Raw genomic sequence first — 21,186 nt, forward strand, 5'->3', positions numbered from 1 at the left:
AATCCCGTCTCTACTAAAAATACAAAAATTAGCCGGGCATGAGGCATGAGAATCGCTTGAACCCAGGAGACGGAGTTTGCTGTGAGCCAAGATCGTGCCACTGCACTCCATCCTGGGTGACAGAGTAAGACTCCATCTCAAAAAACAAACAAACAAACAAACAAACAAGTAGGAGTACACTCGAAAATAATAAAAAGTTGAGTAAATAAACTGGTAACATAAGCCTTTATATTATCAAGTATTATATACTGCACATAACTGGATGCGCTATGCTTTTTATACGACTGGCAGTGCAGTAGGTTTGTCTGTGCCAGCATCACCACACACAGGCAATGTATTGTGCTATGACACTATGATGGCTGGGATGTAGGAATTTTTTAGCCCCATTCTAACCTTACGGGACCACTGTTGTATAAGCGGTCCACTGTTGACCGAAATGTCATTATGTAGTGCATGACTGTAGTTCAGTAAGCTTAATGATTAAGAGACAGTTACATTAGGCCCTTTCATTTACTTTTATAACTTATCTGATAAGCGAGAAACACCTTAAGTTATTAATGAAGCCTTTTTCCCAATCCTGTAGGTAGAATAGAAAAATGTTACAAGCAAAAACCAAAATGACATCTTAGTTTTCAACAGAGCAGCATAAGAAATTCTACATTTAATATACAGTATTATGAAATAACACAAATGAACTGAACCTGGCATTTACTGTCAATTCAAAATTGGAAAGGAAAAACGTCAAAAAGAAGAAAATGAGTTACAAAAGGGATTAATATGAAAAAAATAAAAATGTGAAATGAAATAAAGTGTTAAACTGAAAATTAAAAGGAAACCAAAGGCTTGATAGTGCAGAGAGTACAGATGCATAAGAAATTTTTAAGATACACAAAGAAAATAAGCAGATATGAAATTAGTATGTACAGGTTGCTGAAAAATAATGTTAGAAGTATTTTCATTTCTGAAAACATTTAAGCTAAGAATAGTTGACTTACCCAAGTTCTGTCATGCCATCTAGAAATTCCTTTCTGCTAAATTCACACTGAGTTGCTGCCCTGAACTTCCACGCTATGACCAATACACTGATACTGGCAGGATCCAGGCTCAGATCATCACAAAACTGTTGAATCCCATCGATTCCAATTTTGTTTTCATCTTGTGGATCTGTAGTTAATATCAGGGGAAAAGGAAGTTATACTATTTTGAAAAGTAATTCTAAAATAGGAGGTTTGAATCCTAGCATTCGATTATACTACATAGTTCTAAGCAAGTGTATTTCCAATACATCAATCAATAGGCTGCAGTTTTCTACTACACATGAAAGAAATAGTGAGCAACTAATAATTTATCCAGAAAACGGTCCTATTTTTAAAATCTAGGTTTCTGGGTTTTAGGGAAAAAAAAATCACTGAATTTTTTTTGAGAAGATCTGTTCACTAAGAAAAACTTAATTTCCCTAAAGTGAAATAAAAATTTAAGTTTACAGAAATTTAGCTCACCCAAAGGCAAACTGCTATAAAAGATACTGTATTGATAAAGTATTTACAATATCTTGAGTTTTTATCACAACTCTGCCAAAGTAAATGAATGATTGATGTTTTTCTTAAGTGATTTCATTTGCTAATTCTAATGGTACTGGACAATAACTATTTCTCAGAATCATTTAGCTTATGTATCCACATTTAATAGCTTAGAAATTCAGGTTCCCCACCCCCTATTTCTAGTTTAGAAATAAAATTAAAGAACTTAGCATTTGTTTATCAGAAAATCAAACAGTAAAATATATTTAAGGCATCCCAGCAAGACTTCACTAAAGCTAGTAATTTCAGACAGATTATATCATATTATCATAATGCGTAGGTAAATTGTTGGTTTAGAAGGTAAAAGTAGAAAACCTGTAGCTTCTCTGCTCAAAGAAAGATTAGGTATGATAAACTTTTCTTCCCCTTCACACAAAATTTAACTTTGGTCATTTAAGTAGTATACTACCACATATATATAGTTACCAAAGAAAAATTGGTGGCTGGGCACGGTGGCTCACGCCTATAATCCCAGCACTTTGGGAGGCCGAGGCGGGTGGATCACCTGAGCTCAGGAGTTCAAGACCAGCCTGGCCAACATGGCGAAACCCCGTCTCTACTAAAAATACAAAAATTAACTGGGCATGGTGGCACACGCCTATAGTCCCAGCTACTAGGGGGGCTGAGGCAGGAGGATCGCTTGAACCCAGGAGGTGGAGGTTGCAGTGAGCCAAGATCATGCCATTGCACTCCAGCCTGGGTGACAAAAAAAAAAAAAAAAAGAAAGAAAAATTGGTAACAAAATGAAGAAAGCCATAAACATCCTTCTAACTCTATTCTCTTATATCAGGGAGAAAACAACCTCAGCATAGTTTATGGCACAGAGGTTCTGTAAAAAAAATCCCCACTTATCACCTTATTCAATTCCATCTCCTAATTCTATACTTCATGAATAGAAATATTGATCTACAATGCTCTGAGCTAATAAACCATCTCAGTAAATTTCATTACAACCGTGTTCAACATTTCAAGTAATTTTGCAAGTACTTGTTCATTTGTATATGTTAATGTCATAACCAATGTTATATTTGTCAACAGTCTTAGAACTACATTTATTTTTAGAGCCTAAAGTGATTGTACCACGTTTCTACTTTAACTGAGTATAATTGCATGAATAAAGTTAAATAATAATGAAGGGATGAAGCTTCAATAACACCCAAAGACACAATTTTCCACTTATACACAAGTATTTTTTCAAAGGCTGCTGTATATAAATAACTTTTAAAAATCTGCATAAAAATCAGCATATGACTTACAAAATTAGCTCAACAATTAACTTACCCAAAAATTTTTAAAGTAGACTAAAGCTTAACTAAGAGCAATTTTCATTCTTTGGGAACTACAATAAGTACAAACCTGGTTTGTTTTACCACTGACTATGTTTCTGAGCCAAGATTTTTTAAAGCAATTTTCAACTCACTTTTCAGACCTAAAAAGAAAGACTAAAGCACACACACAGTATTTTAAAAAGTAAAAAACGAAAGTAATAAATAAACAAGAACTTGGCTGGGTGCGGTGCCTCATGCCTGTAATCCCAGCACTTTGGGAGGCCAAGGCGGGTGGATCATGAGGTCAAGAGATTGAGACCATCCTGGCCAACACGGTGAAACCCCGTCTCTACTAAAAATACAAAAATTAGCTGGGCGTGGTGGCATGCACCTGTAGTCCCAGCTACTTTGGAGGCTGAGGCAGGAGAATCGCTTGAATGTGGGAGGCAGAGGATGCAGTGAGCCGAGATCATACCACTGCACTCCAGCCTGGTGACAGAGCAAGACTCCGTCACATAAACACACACACACACACAGACAACAATAAACAAACAAACAAACAAACAAGAACTTAAAGCCAAGGAAATTATTGTATATTTGGGCTAACACTTGTTTAAATGAGAGTCAGGGCTTGGTTTTGTTTTAAAGTTTTAGAAAACTTAGCCTTAAAAACTGCTAGAAAGAAAAAGCAAAATAAGTCAGCTCTTAGACTGCTGCCTGTCCCTCTGCATTGGACATGAAATTTAAAGCCTGCAGAGGGGCGTGGATCTGCGTATGCTCATCACGGCAGTCTTAGTTCAAGGCACATTTTGACAAGAAGCATTTTGACAAGAAGCTCCGATCCGAGCACTGATGTCAATAAAAATCACAATCTGCAACAAAAAGTTTCTTTGCTGCGAGCTTTTCCCAAAGCCTCTCTAACCACTGAAGCTATTTCAGGGCTGACACGCCACTACCCGGGCAAGGAAAACACTAAGGTTTACCCTCACTTCAGATCATCTTCATGATTTGGTGTTGTTCTTAACCTTCTCATCATCAATGTTTCAGCCTAAATAGAAGTGCTTGAAAAAAATACTGTATTAACAGACACAGTCACGCCAAGACACCAAGCCTCCCAGCAGCAGCTTTTCCCTGACAGGCTGTGCAGCGTCAGACTCACCGCACAGAACAAGCGGGCACGGGCCTGGCCCTGCCCCATCGCTGACTCCACTCTTCTCGCCCTCCCCACCCCCACCAATCACAGTCCCAGCCCCATTTACACAGAAGCAAGTGGATGCTGCAGCTGAGCGCTGAGCGTGGGGAGGAGAAGCAACGGCAGCCCGGAGACCTGCCCCGGCACCAGAACCCTGGAAGTGCAGCGCGCAGGCCGCTCGCGGAGGCCAACATCCGTCCGGCTTTGCTGCAGTCTCCTCTTACCTTTGTACCTGCCGTACAGCCGCTCCAGCTTCTTCTTGTCCACAGCGTTCCGCATGGACTCCCTGTGGAGCGAGTCTGGGTTTTGGAAGAAGCTGTCCGTGGCCTCGTCTAGTCTCCACTCATTCTGCGTTAAGCAGTAGATAGCAGTTCTCTCGCCAGCCTGAGTGCACGCCATAAACTGGCGGACCTTGTCCTTCTGAGACGATTTAAGCTTATGCTTTGGGATGCAAAAGAAGTAGGAAAGCCAATGAAGCCGCTCCAGGTTTGTCCCAGCTTTAGCCTAACGCCTGCACTTTAACTGGGCAGAATTAGAGACAAAGCCTTGCTCTTCATCAGTTACAAAGACTGCACAGTCTTCTGAAAATGGAAACAACAGCATCTATACTGTAACAAACAGGCAGTCTAAGCTTCAAAAATTATGAGAATTAACATTTTATACAAAATACATTCTGATCTCTATCCAGTTCACTCTGCATGAAGTGTGACTATCATTTTTCTCTAAAACTCTCAGTAACTCTGTAATGCACATCTAGCCTCTGAGGACACAGGGCAAGGACCTCACGGCACCAGCGGGGGTCGCAGCTGCAGTCTTCTTTGGTTTCAATAAAGTTCAGGCTTTAATGAATGGGAAGAGGCTGTGCGGTTTGGAGATTTTTTTTCCCACTTTAAATCACAGAATCACATTGATGAAAATGTAAACAAATAACTAAGAATAGCGTTAAAAGTAATTTATGAAAATTTCACAAGCAGGCACAAAAAAACCTGTTATGATTAAATGGAAACAATAATACTAATAACAAGAATGCCTCTGTATACCAGACAGAAATAAAATGAAAAAATAGGACAGAGGCTCTGGGCAGGCAATAAATAACAAAACTGCCAAGTAGCTGTACTATATATAGTATATAATGAAACAAAGTAACATCTTGACACTTCCAGATATAGGAGGGCTGAGTTTCCACTTATCTAAAGTAACTTGATGATGTAATCCCAGCACTTTGGGAGGCTGAGGCGGATCACTTGAGGTCAGGAGTTCAAGACCATCCTGGCCAACATGGAGAAACCCCATCTCTACTAAAAATACAAAAATTAGCTGGGTGTGGTGGCATGCGCCTATAGTCCCAGCTACTTGGGAGGCTGAGGCAGGAGAATCATTTGAACCTGGGAGGTGGAGATTGCAGCGAGCTGAGATCGTGCCACTGCACTCCAGCCTGGGCGACAGGGCAAGACTCTATCTCAATAAATAAATAAATAAATAAATAAATAAATAAATAAATAAAGTAACCTGATAAAAGCAACACTGGAAAAGAAAGTGATACACTAACTTCTCTAAATCCAAACAGACCCTAGAATCCACTGGATGCTAACGTTTTACAAAAATGCTTTACACAATAATGTAAGCAGGAAATTTTTTACTCAAAACGATTTATACTCAATCTTGTTCAAATAAAGATGAGACAACTTATAAAAACACATGGAATGATTTATAACATAACTTAACAAAAGTATATAGAAGGATAACAAGGTGTGGATAAGGAAGGGGTGCCATTAGCACAAGGACGTGCCTGTCACATGTAAGAGCTGGAAATCAGGCTCCAAGCTTCCCCAGTGCCACAGCAAAGAAAACACGATTAGTTAGGAAAATCCGTTTTCATAAGATCTAAAACCTTACCAGCAGCTCAGAAGTGGTACAGATACAGACCCTTCTGGCCTAAAACCTGAGGAAACGTCTTCTGCGGCTCCTCACAAAGTTCAATGTCCCCTCACACATACCAATTCCTCACCAAAATGCCAACCACGTACAGCAGAGCCAGCTTCCAGAAGTTTTTTTTTTTTTTGAGACAGGCAATCAAAAAGCATGCTGATGCCAAAATACCAGAGGACGATTCTGCAGAGGCATTAAGATAACGCTGTCCAGATACATACTCTCCCGTGTGCATCTGGGATCCTGGGTCCTGAGGCCTTTCAGGAGTCCCACAGAACTACCTTCCCGAGCGTCCTAAGCCGCCACCAGCCTTGCTCGCTCTCATTCTCACAGAGTGCACAGCAGAGGCCTCCGTGGGCTGCAAGGCCTGTGATATCACAGGAATGAATGCGAGATTCGAGAGCCTATCTTTTATCAAGCCAGACATTAAGATATTTGCAAAAATGTAATGGGTTTTTATTGCTAATTAACTATAGAAATATTTTAATACTATTTTAATTTCTAATACGGTCAATATTGATGACTATTACCCACACAAACAAGAACTCTCATTTAAGAATGACTGGGGTTCCAATCATTCTTAAAAACATATAGGAAATGTGCTACATATATACCATGGCATACTACATAGCCATAAAAAGGACCGAGATTGTGTCCTTTGCAGCAACATGGATGGAGCTGGAGGCCATTTTCCTAAGTGAACTGGCGCAGGAACAGAAAACCAAATGCCACATGTTCTCACTTGTAAGTGGGAGCTGAACACTGAGCAGGCGTGGACACAAAAAAGGAACAACAGACACCAGGGCCTGCTTGAGGGTGGCAGGAGGGAGAGGATCCCAAAACTACCCACCGGCTACTATGCTTAGTACCTGGTTGACGACATAATCTGTACACCAACTCCCATGACACACAGTTGACCTTTATAACAAACCTGCACATGTACCCCTGAACCTAAAAGTTAGAAAACAAAAAACAAACCCAAAAACCACATCGAACTCCTGAGACTAAACACTTAAGAGAATGGCTAATTCAGGTGATGCTAGGCAATTAACATTTCGGCTACTCAAACAATGAGTGTTGAGCATTTGGGAGTCTTGGATCCCTTTTGGAATCTGAGGAGTCACAGGTCCGCCCTCCAGGAAAACATATATGGACCTCACACGTGCAGGCAGCTTTGCATAAAATTTCAGGGGTTTCACAGATGGCTTAAGCCCATCTGCAAAGTCCTCACAAGGGGAAGGTAGAACTCAGATTAAGAACGGATGAAGAAGATCAGAAGCCTTCACTCAGCCAACTTTGTCTCTTAATGTTCCAGACAGCAGCCATCTCTGCCATCTCAGGCCTGTGGGTCTGTTGCAAAAGCAGACAGCCGTAGGCTGTGTTCCAATAAAACTCAATTTACAAAAACAGACAGCTAGCCTGTGGGCTGTAGTTTGCCGACCCCGATCTAGATTCTAGAGGAATAAATGGAATACATATTCACTACATTATTTCCTGAAACTGAGCTTTTGAAAAGAACTAAACAAAAGATTCAAGGTTGTATTCTCTGGTAAGATCAAATTTAGCTAAATTAAGGCAGATCCCATAGTCTCTGACAGTAAGCTGACAAAAGATACAGCTAGAGTCTTTTTATGAAGTTGACAGCCTTCCCAAGGGAGGGTGAGCAAAGCCAAGAATTACCTCAAAAACCTTAGGATAAAGTCAGAAGTGCAGCCCCCAAAATGGTCCACCACCAGGAACAGCCATGACGCCCTTATTATGGAAGTGGTCATCACTGCTAGATTTAAAAATTCTGCCATGGTTATACAACAACATTTACTATATCCATATAACGGAACATAATTCGGCCATAAAAAGGAATGAAGTATTGATACATGCCACATGGATGAACTTTTGACACTGAGTAAAAGAAACCAGGCACAAGAAGCCACACAGTGTATGATTCCATCCACACAGCGCACGACTCCAGCTGCACAGTGTACGACTCCAGCCACAGTGCACGAGTCCAGCCGCACGGTGCACGACTCCAGCCGCATAGCGTACGACTCCAGCCGCACAGTGCATGAGTCCAGCCGCACAGTGTGCGATTCCAGCCACACAGTGTACGATTTCACTTATATGAAATATCCAGAATGGGCACATCTATATAGAGAGAAAGGTGAGTGGTAGCCAGGGGCTGGGGCAACGGAGGAGTTGGGAGTGACTGCTAATGGGTACAGTTATCGTTCGGGGTGACAAAAATGTTTTAGGACTAGATAGAGGTAGTGGTTCCACAAATTCGTGAACGTACTAAACACCACTGAATTGTACACTTTAAAATAGTTAATTTTATGTTATATGAATTTCACCTAAAAAAATTCAACATTGTACCCTCAGACCCTCCAAGACCAATCAGCAGACTAATATACTCTTCGGCGACTGAATTATTTAACCAGCATTATACAACTGATGACTCCACACCAGGAATGTGCAAATCTGGAAGATATGATGGTGTCTGATCTTGAGCTCCTGCCGATAACCCCTTGAAGCCTCCCCTAATGTGTGACAACACCATTACACCAGCAGCCTAATTTCTTGGAACTCTAGAAGAACAGATGCAGGAGCACATGGATCCAGGCCATTCAAAGTGGCTTTGAATCACTACTGTTAGCTACAGAGTGGACAGAAGTCGGTATCCAGAAACATGAAGAGCCCCCTGCAATCTACTCAAATTGTCTGACGTCACAAGATACTCCAGTAAACCCTGAACCACACGGTGGTGCCAAGGCACTGGTTCTGAAGGAGCAAGAGAAGCTTTGGGGTCTAGGCTTAGTCCATTAACAGGCCGCTGGTCAGTCAACAAAGCTGCAATCATTTGATGTCACCCCTTACAGGTTTCTCCATAAAATAACAGTGATTAAAGCAATGATCGATAGCTAAGTCTAAAGACTAGGTGCTTCATGTCCAAAAGTGACTGAGAGACCCAAGTTACCTCTTGTGAAAAAGGGAACTGGCATAAAGCTTCTTAGGAAACAAAAAGGCTCGTCAACTAAAAAACTACAGGGGAGAGAAGGAAGCCGAGTCCCTCTAGACAGGACTAAACCCAGATCAAATTAACAAAGGCCCAGACATTGGCAGGAAGCTTTGAGTGCACCCAGAGAGGACTGAACCCAGGTCAAATTAACAAAGGCCCAGACGTTGGCAAGAAGCTTCGAGTGCACCTAGACAGGACTGAACCCAGGTCAATCTAATCAAGGTGGATACACTGGAACTAGGGCCGCCCTTCAAGCTCACAACCTTCACTGAGGCTTACCACATCATGCAAATTAAATTATTAAGGCCAGCTTTTAAAGTGTGTACATGGGGTGGGGGGAAGGCATTTTCTAGGTTTCATTATTTCTGTTAAAATGTACACAATTCTTGAAATAAAAATCTGGACAATCCAGTGGAAACAGCAAATAAAATCTCTAAACTATAAAAAAGTCTCAAACACTTTAATTGTGACCTTGTGAAATACGACTCATATAATCTGGCACCAAGGATACCCATATGTAAAATGTAAAGAAATTACTCTTAAAATGTCCTTAGGGTCAACTTACCCGGGGCTGGCGGGCCAATCATGTTGATCGAATAAACTACGTAAGTTTATGGATCACTTTCACTCTGTTTCGGTATACAGCACGCTAGAGGGAGGGGGAGTTAAATTCATCCCTGCTCTTGGATCTCCAACCTCGGCAGCAGTGGAACGCTCCTCTCCAGCATCCTGAACATGTTCAAGTTTTCCCCAAACTAAGTTCCTGTCCACTCTGCCCCTGTCCTCCTAAAAGCTGGAGCAAGCTATCTCTACCTGCCCAGGTGTGCATCCTAACTCAGGCTACCTCGCTCCAGCCCGGCCTCCGCAGTGACCCCTAAAGGTCACAAAAGCTCGGCTGCTGCGGTCAGTGGGATCTTTTCAGCTGCTCTTTTGTTCAGCACTGCTGATGGCTCCCTCCTCCTTTAAACTCCATCCTCTTGGTTTCGACACATTCTAGTGTCCTGGTTTCTCCTACCAGCCCCCTCTCAGTCTCCTTTGTGGCTCTTCTCCCATCCTGAAGCTTGTCCTCACCCTCCACTCCCCTCTACACGTTACCGTGTCCCTTCTCCGGTGGCTCTCTGTGCCTTAGCCAGGACAATCTTTCAGCTCCTATACGTCATCATCGCCTACCACTAACGGTCTGTGCATTCTGTTTCTTCTGCCTGGACCCGCACACGGCTGGCTGCCCCGGAACCTCACTTTTTCTCTGGCTAATTTCCAGAGAAATTCTCCACAGTTCAACTCACACCCTCAGCATCTGACACCACTCCCACACCCGCATCCTACAGGTTCCTGGAACCCGTGCCTTAGCCTTTGTCCCAACTGTGGTCAAACAATTGTGCATCTGGTGCCTGTCTCCCCTGCTGGGGCATCAACTCCCTCAACGCCAAGATCATGCCTGGCCCAGCACCAGTCACACCCAGCAGCACCTTGCTGGCCTCTGAACCGATGTGGACTGAATAAATCCCATCCATCACCATTTCCACCACATTTCAAAGTAACTGATGTGCACCTCCAGCAGCCTCCCTCCTGCGCTGCGGAACTCTACCAGCTCCACAGATGCACACCTACAGCCACGCTACAGCTCCCGGCTAGAGCCCGCGCTAGGGCCCCGCTGTGCCTCTCCCTCCCCTCCCGGCAGCAGGGCCTCCCCCGCGAATCTGAGCTTCTCGCGGATTCCTTCCTTGCGCTGTTTTGGTCAACAGCCTCAGCATCTGCACAGACGCCCGCAGGAGCAGCCGAGCCCTCGCCCGCCTCGACTGCCCGTTTCGAAGCCGCCCTGGGAAGCCCCCGGCCTGGGTTCCCGCTCGGCCCCGGCCCCTGCCCCAAGGCCCCTACAGTTCCTCCCGGTCCCCGCCCTCCGCTCACTCCCGGTCGTCCCTCGCGGCTCCGGGTCAAACCCGCGCTCCCCGCGGTCCCGCGCCTCCGACGCCACCGCTCCGGCTCGCGGGCCCGCGGCGCGCTCCTCCCTCGGATCCACGCGGAACGCCCCGCGCAGCTCGCTGGGCTCGGCCTCCCACATCCAGCGCGCCGCCTGCGCCGACCTTGGGGCCCGACCCCGACCCCGACCCCGACGGGCAGAGGCGACGCCGGGCCACCTACCATCTCCCCCGCGCCGCCCGCTTCTGGCCGGCCCCGGCCTTCTGCGCAGGCGCGGCGGCGGCTCCGCCCTCGTCCTCGGACGGCCGCGGCCCTCGGCTCCGGGGCAGTGCGGGGAGCCGGCCGCGGGGACTCCCACTCCCGGCATGCTCAGCGCCGCCCGGGGGCCCACGGGAGCTCGCGCCCCACAGCCCCTGCGCGTCCAGCCCTCTGCGAGGGCCTTGGCTCGCCCCTGCGGGGTCCAACGCCAGCCTGCGGCTGCCAGGCCCCACGCCGGCCAGGAAGTGCTCTTGGAAGGAGGTGGGCGGCGGGTCGGTGCACGGAACTCCACCTCCCGACGTACCCTTCGCCGCCCGCGGCCGACGGGACCCGCCCACGCCCCGCCTCTTAAAGGGGGCAGTGACGGCGGCTGGGCGGGAGTCCGGGTCGGCTTCGCTGAGCGGGGGCGGTGCTGGGCAGGGCGGCGGCCGCTCCCTCCCGGACTCCCGGCCTCCCGGCCTCCCTGGTCCCGCCTGGGAAGGGATGCAGGGAAGCCCTCGGGCGCTGCGCTCCGAGGCGGGAGACGGCGTCCCCCTCCGCCCCTCGGGTCCTGGCGCCTCAGAGCCCGGTCCAGGCCGCGGAACGGTGATGCTCGGGCCGGACGGGCGGGCGCGGATCCCTGCGTCCCGGTGAGCGCCAGGCCCGTCCATCCGGGGCTCTTTCCCGGGGTCCCCTTCCTTCCTTCCCTGGGGCTCCCCTCCCCTCTCTCCCTCCCCAGGGCTCCCCTTCCCTTCTTCCCTTCCCAGGGGTCCCCTTCCTTCCTTCCCTCCCTCCCTGGGGCTCCCCTCCCCTCTCTCCCTCCCCGGGGCTCACCTTCCCTTCTTCCCTTCCCAAGGGTCCCCTTCCTTCCTTCCCTCCCTCCCTGGGGCTCCCCTCCTCTCTCTCCCTCCCTGGGGCTCACCTCCCCTCTCTCTCTCCCCGGGGCTCCCCTTTTCTTGCAGGTATTGTCTCTCGGGGTCGGGTGGTCTGTGTGGCCTGGGGTCCCGCTCCTCCAGGCCTTGCCTAGGCGCTCTTCGCTGAGGCCCACGTTCTAACCTGGAATGGAACCTGCGTTCCCACCCTGGCCGCCCGGGTGGACTCGGGGCCTCCAGGGCCGGCCGCAGAGATGCAGCCCTGTCCCTGGCGCCCCTCCTGTGACTCCTAACGGCTCCTCACGGTGTCCATGACCCAGGGTGTGGACGCCTGCGCGGGGGAAGCAAGACCGCTGCGTATCGGGTCCCTATTCACTGCCTGTTTTTCTGATTATTCTGTCTTCCACATTTATCTTATTTACCGGCTTTTTCAAAAGGAGTGTCTTAATGATTGGATTACTTGTGAAATATTTGTGGTTTTTTTCTCCTACAGGCTTGACTTAAATATTCTAAAGCTTTTTTGTGGTTGTTGAGACAGAGTTTTGCTGTCGCCCAGGCTGGAGTGCAGTGGCTGGTCAAGGCTCAAGCGATTCTCCCGCCTCAGCCTCCCCAGGAACTGGGGCCACAGGGGGCATCACGCCCGGCTAATTATTTCATTTTTAATAGAGACAGGGTCTTGCTGTGTTGCCCAGGATGATCTCCAACTCCTGACCTCAAGCAGTTCGCCCACCTCAGCCTCTCAGAGCGCTGGGAATACAGATAATTGTGTCGTAATACAGCAGTGGCATTAACCACCGCACCTGGTCTTAGGTAGAATTTGAAAACCTTTTTATTTTGAGATGGTTGTAGATCACATGAAGTTGTAAGGAGTAATACAGAGAAATCCTACAGAGTGCCTTTGCCCTGTTTTCTCCAATGGTAGCACCTTGCAAAACCATAGTATATGTGGGAAATTTTATTTGATCAAATCCCCTGACCTGTTGAGATTGCACCAACTATACATGCACTAGTGAGTGTGAATCTACACCTGTGTGTCTTCTCAATAAAATTGAGATTTTTTTTCACTCAGCCTTGAGATACATCCGCATTGTTATGTGTATCAATTGCTCAAGATGCAGAAATTCTAAGAATTCATTATTTAAAAAGTAATCCCAGCACTTTGGGAGGCTGAGGTGGGTGGATCACCTGAGGTCAGGAGTTTGAGACCAGCCTGGCCAACATGGCAAAACACCGTCTCTACTAAAAATACAAAAATTAGCTGGGTGTGGTGGCGAGCGCCTGTAATTCCAGCTACTTGGGAGGCTGAGGCAGGAGAATTGCTTGAACCCGGGAGGCAAAGGTTGCAGTGAGCTGAGATCACAACACTGCACTCCAGCCTGGGTGACAAGAGCAAAACTCCGTCTCAAACAGCAACAACAACAACAAAAAACACATTACAGGAATCCAAAGTGTCTTTTTAATAACTAGAACAGCTAAAGATGTTTACTAATTTGCTCAAAAAACATGCTACAATTTAGTAGTCCGTAGGATTTTGGAGGCAAGTTTGAAGATAAAATGAAATGAGTTTGAATAAAGGTGATTTGTATTTTAAGGGTCCATAAATAATTTCAGTTTCATGTTATGAGTATGTTTCAGTGGGAAATTTTAGTATAACTACAACTAAAATCCTCAGAGGTTTCTCATAAAAATTATAGCTCCCTTAGAGGGACAACTAATTTTAGGAACCTGATTGAGGAAGGAACCAGAAATGAACATAGAGGTGTCATTCACACATGAGCTGTGTTGAAACTTATTTTTCTGAAGCATAAAATCCATCAAAGAATCACTTTTTGGGATCTTTTGGGGAAACTGGGAAGTGTAAGCAAAGCATCTCAGATTTCTGTCTTGGTTCTGGAAAATACTAAAAGTTCACTTGTGAAGTAGCTGTTGATTTATTTAGCTCCATTGGACCAACCGAGAGAAGCTTAGCAGTTGAGTGAGTCATTAAAATAACAGCTCAGCTATATGGCTAGGCATGACTAAATGATTGCCTCATTGTTTGTTTTTAAGGTGGTAAATGTGTACTTAAAGTTGTACACGTGTACTTAAAGTTGTATTGAAACTAACATAAAATTGAGTGATTGGAACAGCACATTATCATTTATCCTATCTTGTTAGGAAGTTACCTGTTCTAGGTAAGTGAATTCTCCGTGGAGTGTGCTTCTCCTTTTGGGAGTCAGTCTCCAAGAATGTTTTGAATTGAACACTTTCTAACCAGAATATAGTCTTTTCTTGGTGACTTTTGCTTGTAATTCTGATCAGTACTGTTGTCTAACACAGTACTGTCTTCAGGACCTGCTGGGGTGCAGACAGTCGCTGAGCCCTCACCGAGTCATCTGGTCTCCAGGCTTTTTTAGTTCTCCTGTTTGTTTTGCATAAGGTTTGTCTCTTTCTGTGGCTGCCATTTCATGGTTTGGGCAGAATGCTGCCTCCAGAAATGCTGCCCTTACTTTTGCTGCATCTAACCTACTTTGCCTGGGAAACTCGATTAAACCAATTAGAATTTGGGTTAGCAGTGAAATGAAAGTATAGGTATATAGATACATCTTTTAGTAACCAGGTTTCCAGGTCGGGGAATCTTTGTAATATGTGATGGTTGAGCAGGAATTCCTGAGTAACTGTCCATTGGATGCTGCTATGAAGAATGGTTAGGTTAATATTTTGTTGTTGTTTCCTTTAAACTGTAAATCTGCGTAAGTGGTAGGTGTTGGTTTTGTTGCCTTTTTTGGGATAGCTACTTGTGACTGGTGATCTCCTAGTGGCCAAATTCCACTGACTCTACGTTTATTACTCCTTCCTTCCACGGTCTCGGTTTCCCACCTCTCAGCTCGTTCTGCCTTAGTGACCTTTGCTGGCCGCTGTCTCAACCTGCTTTCTAAACAGTTCTCCTGTCTGGGTGCCTTGCCCTACCCCTGCTCATCACCACCTGGACACCACGGCTACAGCCGCACTGAAACCGTCCTCATTCCCCCAGCAGTAATGTTCAGAAAGCAGATTCCTGTCTGTGCTGTGCCTTGCCAGGATAAATTAATATATATTGTTTTAGGTATTCCTAAAGAAAGGAAGAGAAGGAGACTGAATTGGGATGATAACAAAAAGTTCTAGAGATCTAGGTATTGTGGCATATATATATATATTTTTAGTTCTTGACATCTTGGTAGCACTTGACTGTAGACTGACTTTGGAAATGTGGCAAAATTTCAAATGATTTTAAGAAGCCTGCAGAGCTAACAGTAGCTCAGAAGATTTCGTTTCTGGAGTGACGTTGAGCATGGTGTCCCCAAGCAACCCACTGACCTGTGAGGGGAAGTTGATGGTATTTTCTGGGCTTCAATAACATGGACTTTCTGTTTGTTTGTTTTTTTTTTGAGACAGAGTTTTGCTGTTGTTGCCCAAGCTGGAGTACAATGGCGTGATCTGGGCTCCCTGCAACGTCCGCCTCCCAGGTTTTAGCGATTAGTAGCTGGGATTACAGGCGTGCGCCACCAGGCCCATATTTTTAGTAGAAACAGGGTTTCACCATGTTAACCAGGCTGGTCTTGAACTCCTGACCTCAGGTGATCTGCCTGCCTTGGTCTCCCAAAGTGCTTGGGATTACAGGCATAAGCCACCGTGCCCAACCAACATGGACTGTCTTAAATAGACTTGGTTAATGTCTTTTGCACATGGTAGAGTTGGTAGAGATATGAGGCTGCGTCGCCCCCCAAAAAAATGACCTTTAATCCTTTCTATAAAGATGTAGCTGACCTTTAATCATCTCAGCCCTTCACAAAGCACCGTACAAGGTACATCAACATTCAGTATTTGATTTTAATCTCAGTGAAATAAATAGTTTAGATGTTGATATTTATCTAGGAAAAATGAGAATTTCTTCAGAAAGGTGTCAGTTTTCCAGATCTGATTATTTAATACTCTGATCAATAGTAATGAATCATTGTTTAACTGTGTGTGACAATAACTCTTTTTCAGCTGAAAATGTGTGTCTGACATGCAAGCTCAGTGGGGCAGAGACCCGTGGATTGCTGTGCCCTGCCCTCCGGACCCGGATCATGAAGGTGTTGGGAAGAAGCTTCTTCTGGGTGCTGTTTCCCGTCCTTCCCTGGGCGGTGCAGGCTGTGGAGCACGAGGAGGTGGCGCAGCGTGTGATCAAACTGCACCGCGGGCGAGGGGTGGCCGCCATGCAGAGCCGGCAGTGGGTCCGGGACAGCTGCAGGAAGCTCTCAGGGCTTCTCCGCCAGAAGAATGCGGTTCTGAACAAACTGAAAACTGCAATTGGAGCAGTGGAGAAAGACGTGGGCCTGTCGGATGAAGAGAAACTGTTTCAGGTGCACACGTTTGAAATTTTCCAGAAAGAGCTGAATGAAAGTGAAAATTCCGTTTTCCAAGCTGTCTACGGACTGCAGAGAGCCCTGCAGGGGGATTACAAAGATGTCGTGAACATGAAGGAGAGCAGCCGGCAGCGCCTGGAGGCCCTGAGAGAGGCTGCAATAAAGGTCAGTCCTAGAGAGGGAGAGAGAGAGAGAGGGAGAGGGAGAGAGAGGTGAAGAGAGAGGGAGAGTGCGTGCCCACATCCTCATCCTAGAGAGAGCCCACACGGAGCTGGGGAGCAGACAGGAAGGGAAGGCGTGAATGCTGCTGATGTCGCTCAGGTGTTGTCTTTCACAGGAAATCGCATCTAGAAAAATCTCTCATGTGAGGGAGAATCTTTTCCTTTTGCATAATAGTGTAGCTCTTACTTCTAGAAGGAGCCAGTCTCATACTTTTCTCTATAGAGAAATCCCCTGGTAATTCAAAAAGTTATTCAAGTTGTACTAGTAAACTGATGCAAAGATAAATATAACTTAAATCAACATTTGCTGAGTTTCTGACAGGAGTTCCTTTTAGTGTGAAGTTGGACTTTTCTTCAGTGTCATATATCGAAAATGAAAATACTAAAATTAGTTTTAAACTAATATATACATTTGAATTAAGGACTTTGACCAAGTATGCTTTTAAAATGATGAGAAGTTTCTGAAATTACTGTATCAGATGTTGTATTAGCTGTTTACATTTTTTAAAGCCATCATTTCTTGAGTACCTCTACTATACCAAGCATCATGCCAAGCCCTTTAAATATATAAAGTATCACGTCATCTTCACAGAAAAACCTGTGATATTATTACACAGCATAAACGTTAGAGAAAATACAGACATTAAACTTTCTTTACCAAAATATATTTTGGGGGAGAGAAATAAGATTATCAGGCAAATGTATACATCAAGGTTTTCAATAACACTGATTCATTTGTCTTGCCTGTGTGATACGTGCATGAGCTACTGTGACCCTGTGTACAGTGGAGACGTGAAGATATATTGGTAAGGTCCAGATTCGTGGTGGTTTTATTATAGAGAAAAAATACGAGTTTGAGTAACATTGGCTCCTGGTATGCACACTTCATAACATATCAGCAGTATTTTAACATACGCTAGTTATTATCTCCTATGCTGAGATTCTCCAGGTGCCGGTGACCTGCAGCTATACTAGCCCCCCAGTTGCATGCTTGACCTGCAGCTGTGTGTCAGACCTGCAGCTGTGTGATAGACCTGCAGCTGTGTGTCAAGTCTGCAGTTGTGTGTCAGTCAAACCTGCAGCTCTGTGATAGGCCCCAGCTGTGTGCTAACACCTGTAGCTGTGTGTCAGGTCTGCTTTGGTGTGCTAGACTTGCAGCTGTGCATGAGACCTGCAGCTATGTGAGACCAGCTGTGTGCAAGACCTGCAGCTGTGTGTGAGATCTGCAGCTGTGTGCAAGACCTGCAGCTGTGTGTGAGATCTGCAGCTGTGTGAGACCTGCACCTGTGTGTGAGACCAGCTGTGTGTGAGACCTGCAGCTGTGTGAGACCTGCAGCTCTGTGTGAGACCAGCTGTGTGTGAGACCTGCAGCTGTATGAGACCTGCAGCTGTGTGAGACCTACAGCTGTGTGAGACCTGCAGCTGTGTGAGACCTGCAGCTGTGTGTGAGACCTGCAGCTGTGCGAGACTTGTAGCTGTGTGAGACCTGCAGCTGTGTGAGACCTGCAGCTGTGTGAGACCTACAGCTGTGTGAGACCTGCAGCTGTGTGAGACTTGCAGCTGTGTGAGAGACCTGCAGCTGTGTGAGACCTGCAGCTCTTTGTCAGTGGCATCAGATGATGTCTCATGACTACTTAGTAATTGAGGCGATGATGTTCTTCTAGGCTCTGGTCCTCTCTGCTCTGGCCTTGTCCCACCCCTTTAGCTAAGAATAAATGTTTAAAAGTAAGATTATTGATTAAATATAATTGTGTAAAATACATTACTAAATTATATTGCCAGCATCACCCATCAGTTCTTCAAATGATTAATGCTGTTGGTTTCTACATGTGTTTTGGAACAGCTTTCCCTTGTAACTTGAATTTGACTGTGCATTGAATTTAGATAGTAGCTCCACATTCAGGTCTCACGTCTGGTTTTAAAGTACCGCTGCACTCACACACATGATAGACCTGGAGCACAGTCACTGTTGAGTAAATGAGTTTTGTGTGAATGGATGACCTACAGATATTACATTTACTTTTGTGTAACAAATGTTTCTTACGTGTGTTGATGTACGTACACAAAAACCTTTCCCTAAACATTTGGCTAAGCTCAGTTATGTTTGAATAACTAGGACACGTGACTTCCCTAGCTGACCAGAATTAAGTTATTGACATATGAACAGGGACATTTGACAAAGCAGGAGGATTGATTAAGAAAGTCATGTCCTAGCTTATTTCTTAATATATCTCACTCTTCTTTTCTTACAAATGAATAGGAAGAAACAGAATATATGGAACTTCTGGCAGCAGAAAAACATCAAGTTGAAGCCCTTAAAAATATGCAACATCAAAACCAAAGTTTATCCATGCTTGACGAGATTCTTGAAGACGTAAGAAAGGCAGCGGATCGTCTGGAGGAAGAGATAGAGGAACATGCTTTTGATGACAATAAATCAGTAAGCGTTCCAGAACAGCTGCTTCTTCACCTCCTGAGCCACTCACTAATCAGAAGACATGTTGTTGAAATTGTTCACGTGTATGTTTTTAGTGTAGATTGAAAATGAAGACAAACTAAAATGCTTCTCTGTCGTAGAGAAAATAATTTGGTCTTGTAGAAGTAAGCTAATTATCTTTTATTTTCCTGTTATATTTTTAACACCGACAGTCAGTTCCCCTCCTCAGCAGCTTGTCTGCATTTTCCAGAGGCCAGATGGATTGGGACACTGGGACTCTAGTCTCAGGACAGCGTGGACAGTTGGGTTTAATGCTGATCTACTGGGGTGTTACCAGAAAGAGGTCCCAATCCAGACCCCAAGAGAGAGTTCTTGGATCAGGGCGAGTCCATAGAGTAAAGTGAAAGCAAGTTTATTAAGAAAGTAAAGAAACAAAACAATGGCAACTCCATAGGCAGAGCAGCCCTGTGGGTTATTTTTATGATTATTTCTTGATTACATGCTAAACAAGGGGTGGGTTATTCATGAATTTTCTGGGAAAGGGGTGGCGGTTTACTAGAACAGAGGGTTCCTCCCATTTTAGACCACATAGGGTAACTTCCACATGTTGCCATGGCATTTGTAAGTTGTCATGGCGCTGGTGGGAGTGTCATTCCACATGCTAATGGATTATAATTAGTATATAGTGAGCAGTGAGGACGAGCAGAGGTCACTCTCATTGCCATCTTGGTTTTGGTGGGTTTTGGCTGGCTTCTTTACTGCATCTTGTTTTGTCAGCGGGGTCTTTGTGGCCTGTATCTTGTGATATCAGTCTTGGCGACCTCCTGTCTCACCCTGTGACTAAGAATGCCTGTCCCGGACATGCAGCCCAGTAGGTTTCATCCTCATTTTACCCTGCTCATATTCAAGATGGAGTCGCTCTGGTTTGAACACCTGTAACAGGGGAACATTAAACTTCTTATAGAAAATGATCTTCATCTCTGAAGCAGGAATTCAGGCTGCTTATTTGTTGTAGTGTGTTTAAGATTCTAAGAAAAAAAGTGGGACTGATGACGAAAATTGACTGTGGGTCTTGAGGACTCACTAAAAGGTTGGGTAATAAAAACAAATCAGAATAAGATTAGAGAAGAAAGCAGAGAGAATAAAAATAGAGCAGAAGAAACAAGTTGTTTTAAAATCTACTAGTTATGGAATTAGAGGAGAACTCGTATTTTAAGGGCTATGAATTTCTTGAAAGAATGGTGAAGTAGATCTTGGAAAGTAGCAGAAATCCTAAACCTATCCATTCTTAAATTACTTCTTTAATTGAAAAAGAAGTCCTAATTCACTGCTAATGAACACTGATTGATGTATTTTTAACATTCTTCTGTTTAGCGTTCATTCTCCAAACATTGGAAGCATTTAATGGATTTTAATTGCATAATATTATTATTCTTGCAGGTCAAGGGGGTCAATTTTGAGGCAGTTCTGAGGGTGGAGGAAGAAGAGGCCAATTCTAAGCAAAATATAACAAAACGAGAAGTGGAGGACGACTTGGGTCTTAGCATGCTGATTGACTCCCAGAACAACCAGTATATTTTGACCAAGCCCAGAGATTCAACCATCCCACGTGCAGATCACCACTTTATAAAGGTAGTGAGTCATGGTGGGGATGCCTGCCTTCCCCCAATTCCTGGTTCATGGTGTCAGTATGACCGAGCTTTATCTTCTGAACAAGGCACAGCCTTCCTTCTAGCAGAGATTTTACTAGAATTCCGTACATTATCTGTGATTTGAGGCATCTTCCCTTAATTTCTAATCTTTTTTTCTAAAGGAATAAGATACTTTAATATTTAAAATGAAAGTTAATTTTGTTTTGGAGAATTTGGAAGACTTTGAAATTAGGAGTTACTGTAATGGGATTAAAGCTTTAGTCATCTAAAAACCATTTTCACTAAAATTAAAAATCCTTAAAAGGCAGAGAGGTCTTGGCTAAGGAGTCATATATGGCTTCATTTAGCCCTGGGGTGCAGAGTGTGAGAACCCATCCAGCAGTGCCTGGCGTTCCAGATGGAACTGGATTCAGACCTGTTTCCTCCCAGGAACTTGGTCTAGACAAAGGCTATGCAGGGAGGTACTTGAAGCTGAGAGCATCATGGTTCGGGTGGTCA

At 44.9% G+C, this 21,186-nt stretch overlaps 2 protein-coding genes across 11 annotated transcripts in view; one reads left to right on the forward strand and one right to left on the reverse strand.

The window, feature by feature from the left end:
* DCUN1D2 (defective in cullin neddylation 1 domain containing 2) overlaps positions 1-11,269 on the reverse strand; it is a 35,848-nt gene extending 24,579 nt beyond the window's left edge. For 4 of the 8 annotated variants that reach the window (XR_004666035.2, XM_034937069.3, XM_055097051.2 and 1 more), the window contains exons 1-3: positions 11,125-11,255; positions 4,265-4,481; positions 996-1,164 (exon numbers count right to left, since the gene is read on the reverse strand). Coding sequence is in view for 7 of the 8 variants with exons in the window: in XM_034937069.3 (XP_034792960.1) it covers positions 996-1,164; positions 4,265-4,481; positions 11,125-11,127 (389 nt within the window). In the remaining variant the exon portion in view is untranslated. Of the gene's footprint in view, positions 1-995; positions 1,165-4,264; positions 4,622-9,547; positions 10,812-10,890; positions 11,062-11,124 lie in introns of those variants that run through there. The other 4 variants (XM_055097048.2, XM_055097052.2, XM_055097047.2 and 1 more) reach the window with 4 other exon arrangements.
* Positions 11,232-21,186, forward strand: part of TMCO3 (transmembrane and coiled-coil domains 3) — a 62,400-nt gene continuing 52,445 nt past the window's right edge. For 2 of the 3 annotated variants that reach the window (XM_034937063.3, XM_055097046.2), the window contains exons 1-4: positions 11,268-11,421; positions 16,020-16,543; positions 18,860-19,039; positions 20,477-20,668. In XM_034937063.3, the coding sequence (XP_034792954.3) occupies positions 11,268-11,421; positions 16,020-16,543; positions 18,860-19,039; positions 20,477-20,668 (1,050 nt within the window). Of the gene's footprint in view, positions 11,422-16,019; positions 16,544-18,859; positions 19,040-20,476; positions 20,669-21,186 lie in introns of all 3 variants that reach the window. The other variant, XM_034937061.3, reaches the window with a different exon arrangement.

The sequence above is a fragment of the Pan paniscus genome, chromosome 14, assembly GCF_029289425.2.
Source record: "Pan paniscus chromosome 14, NHGRI_mPanPan1-v2.0_pri, whole genome shotgun sequence".
Taxonomy (NCBI): domain Eukaryota; kingdom Metazoa; phylum Chordata; class Mammalia; order Primates; family Hominidae; genus Pan; species Pan paniscus.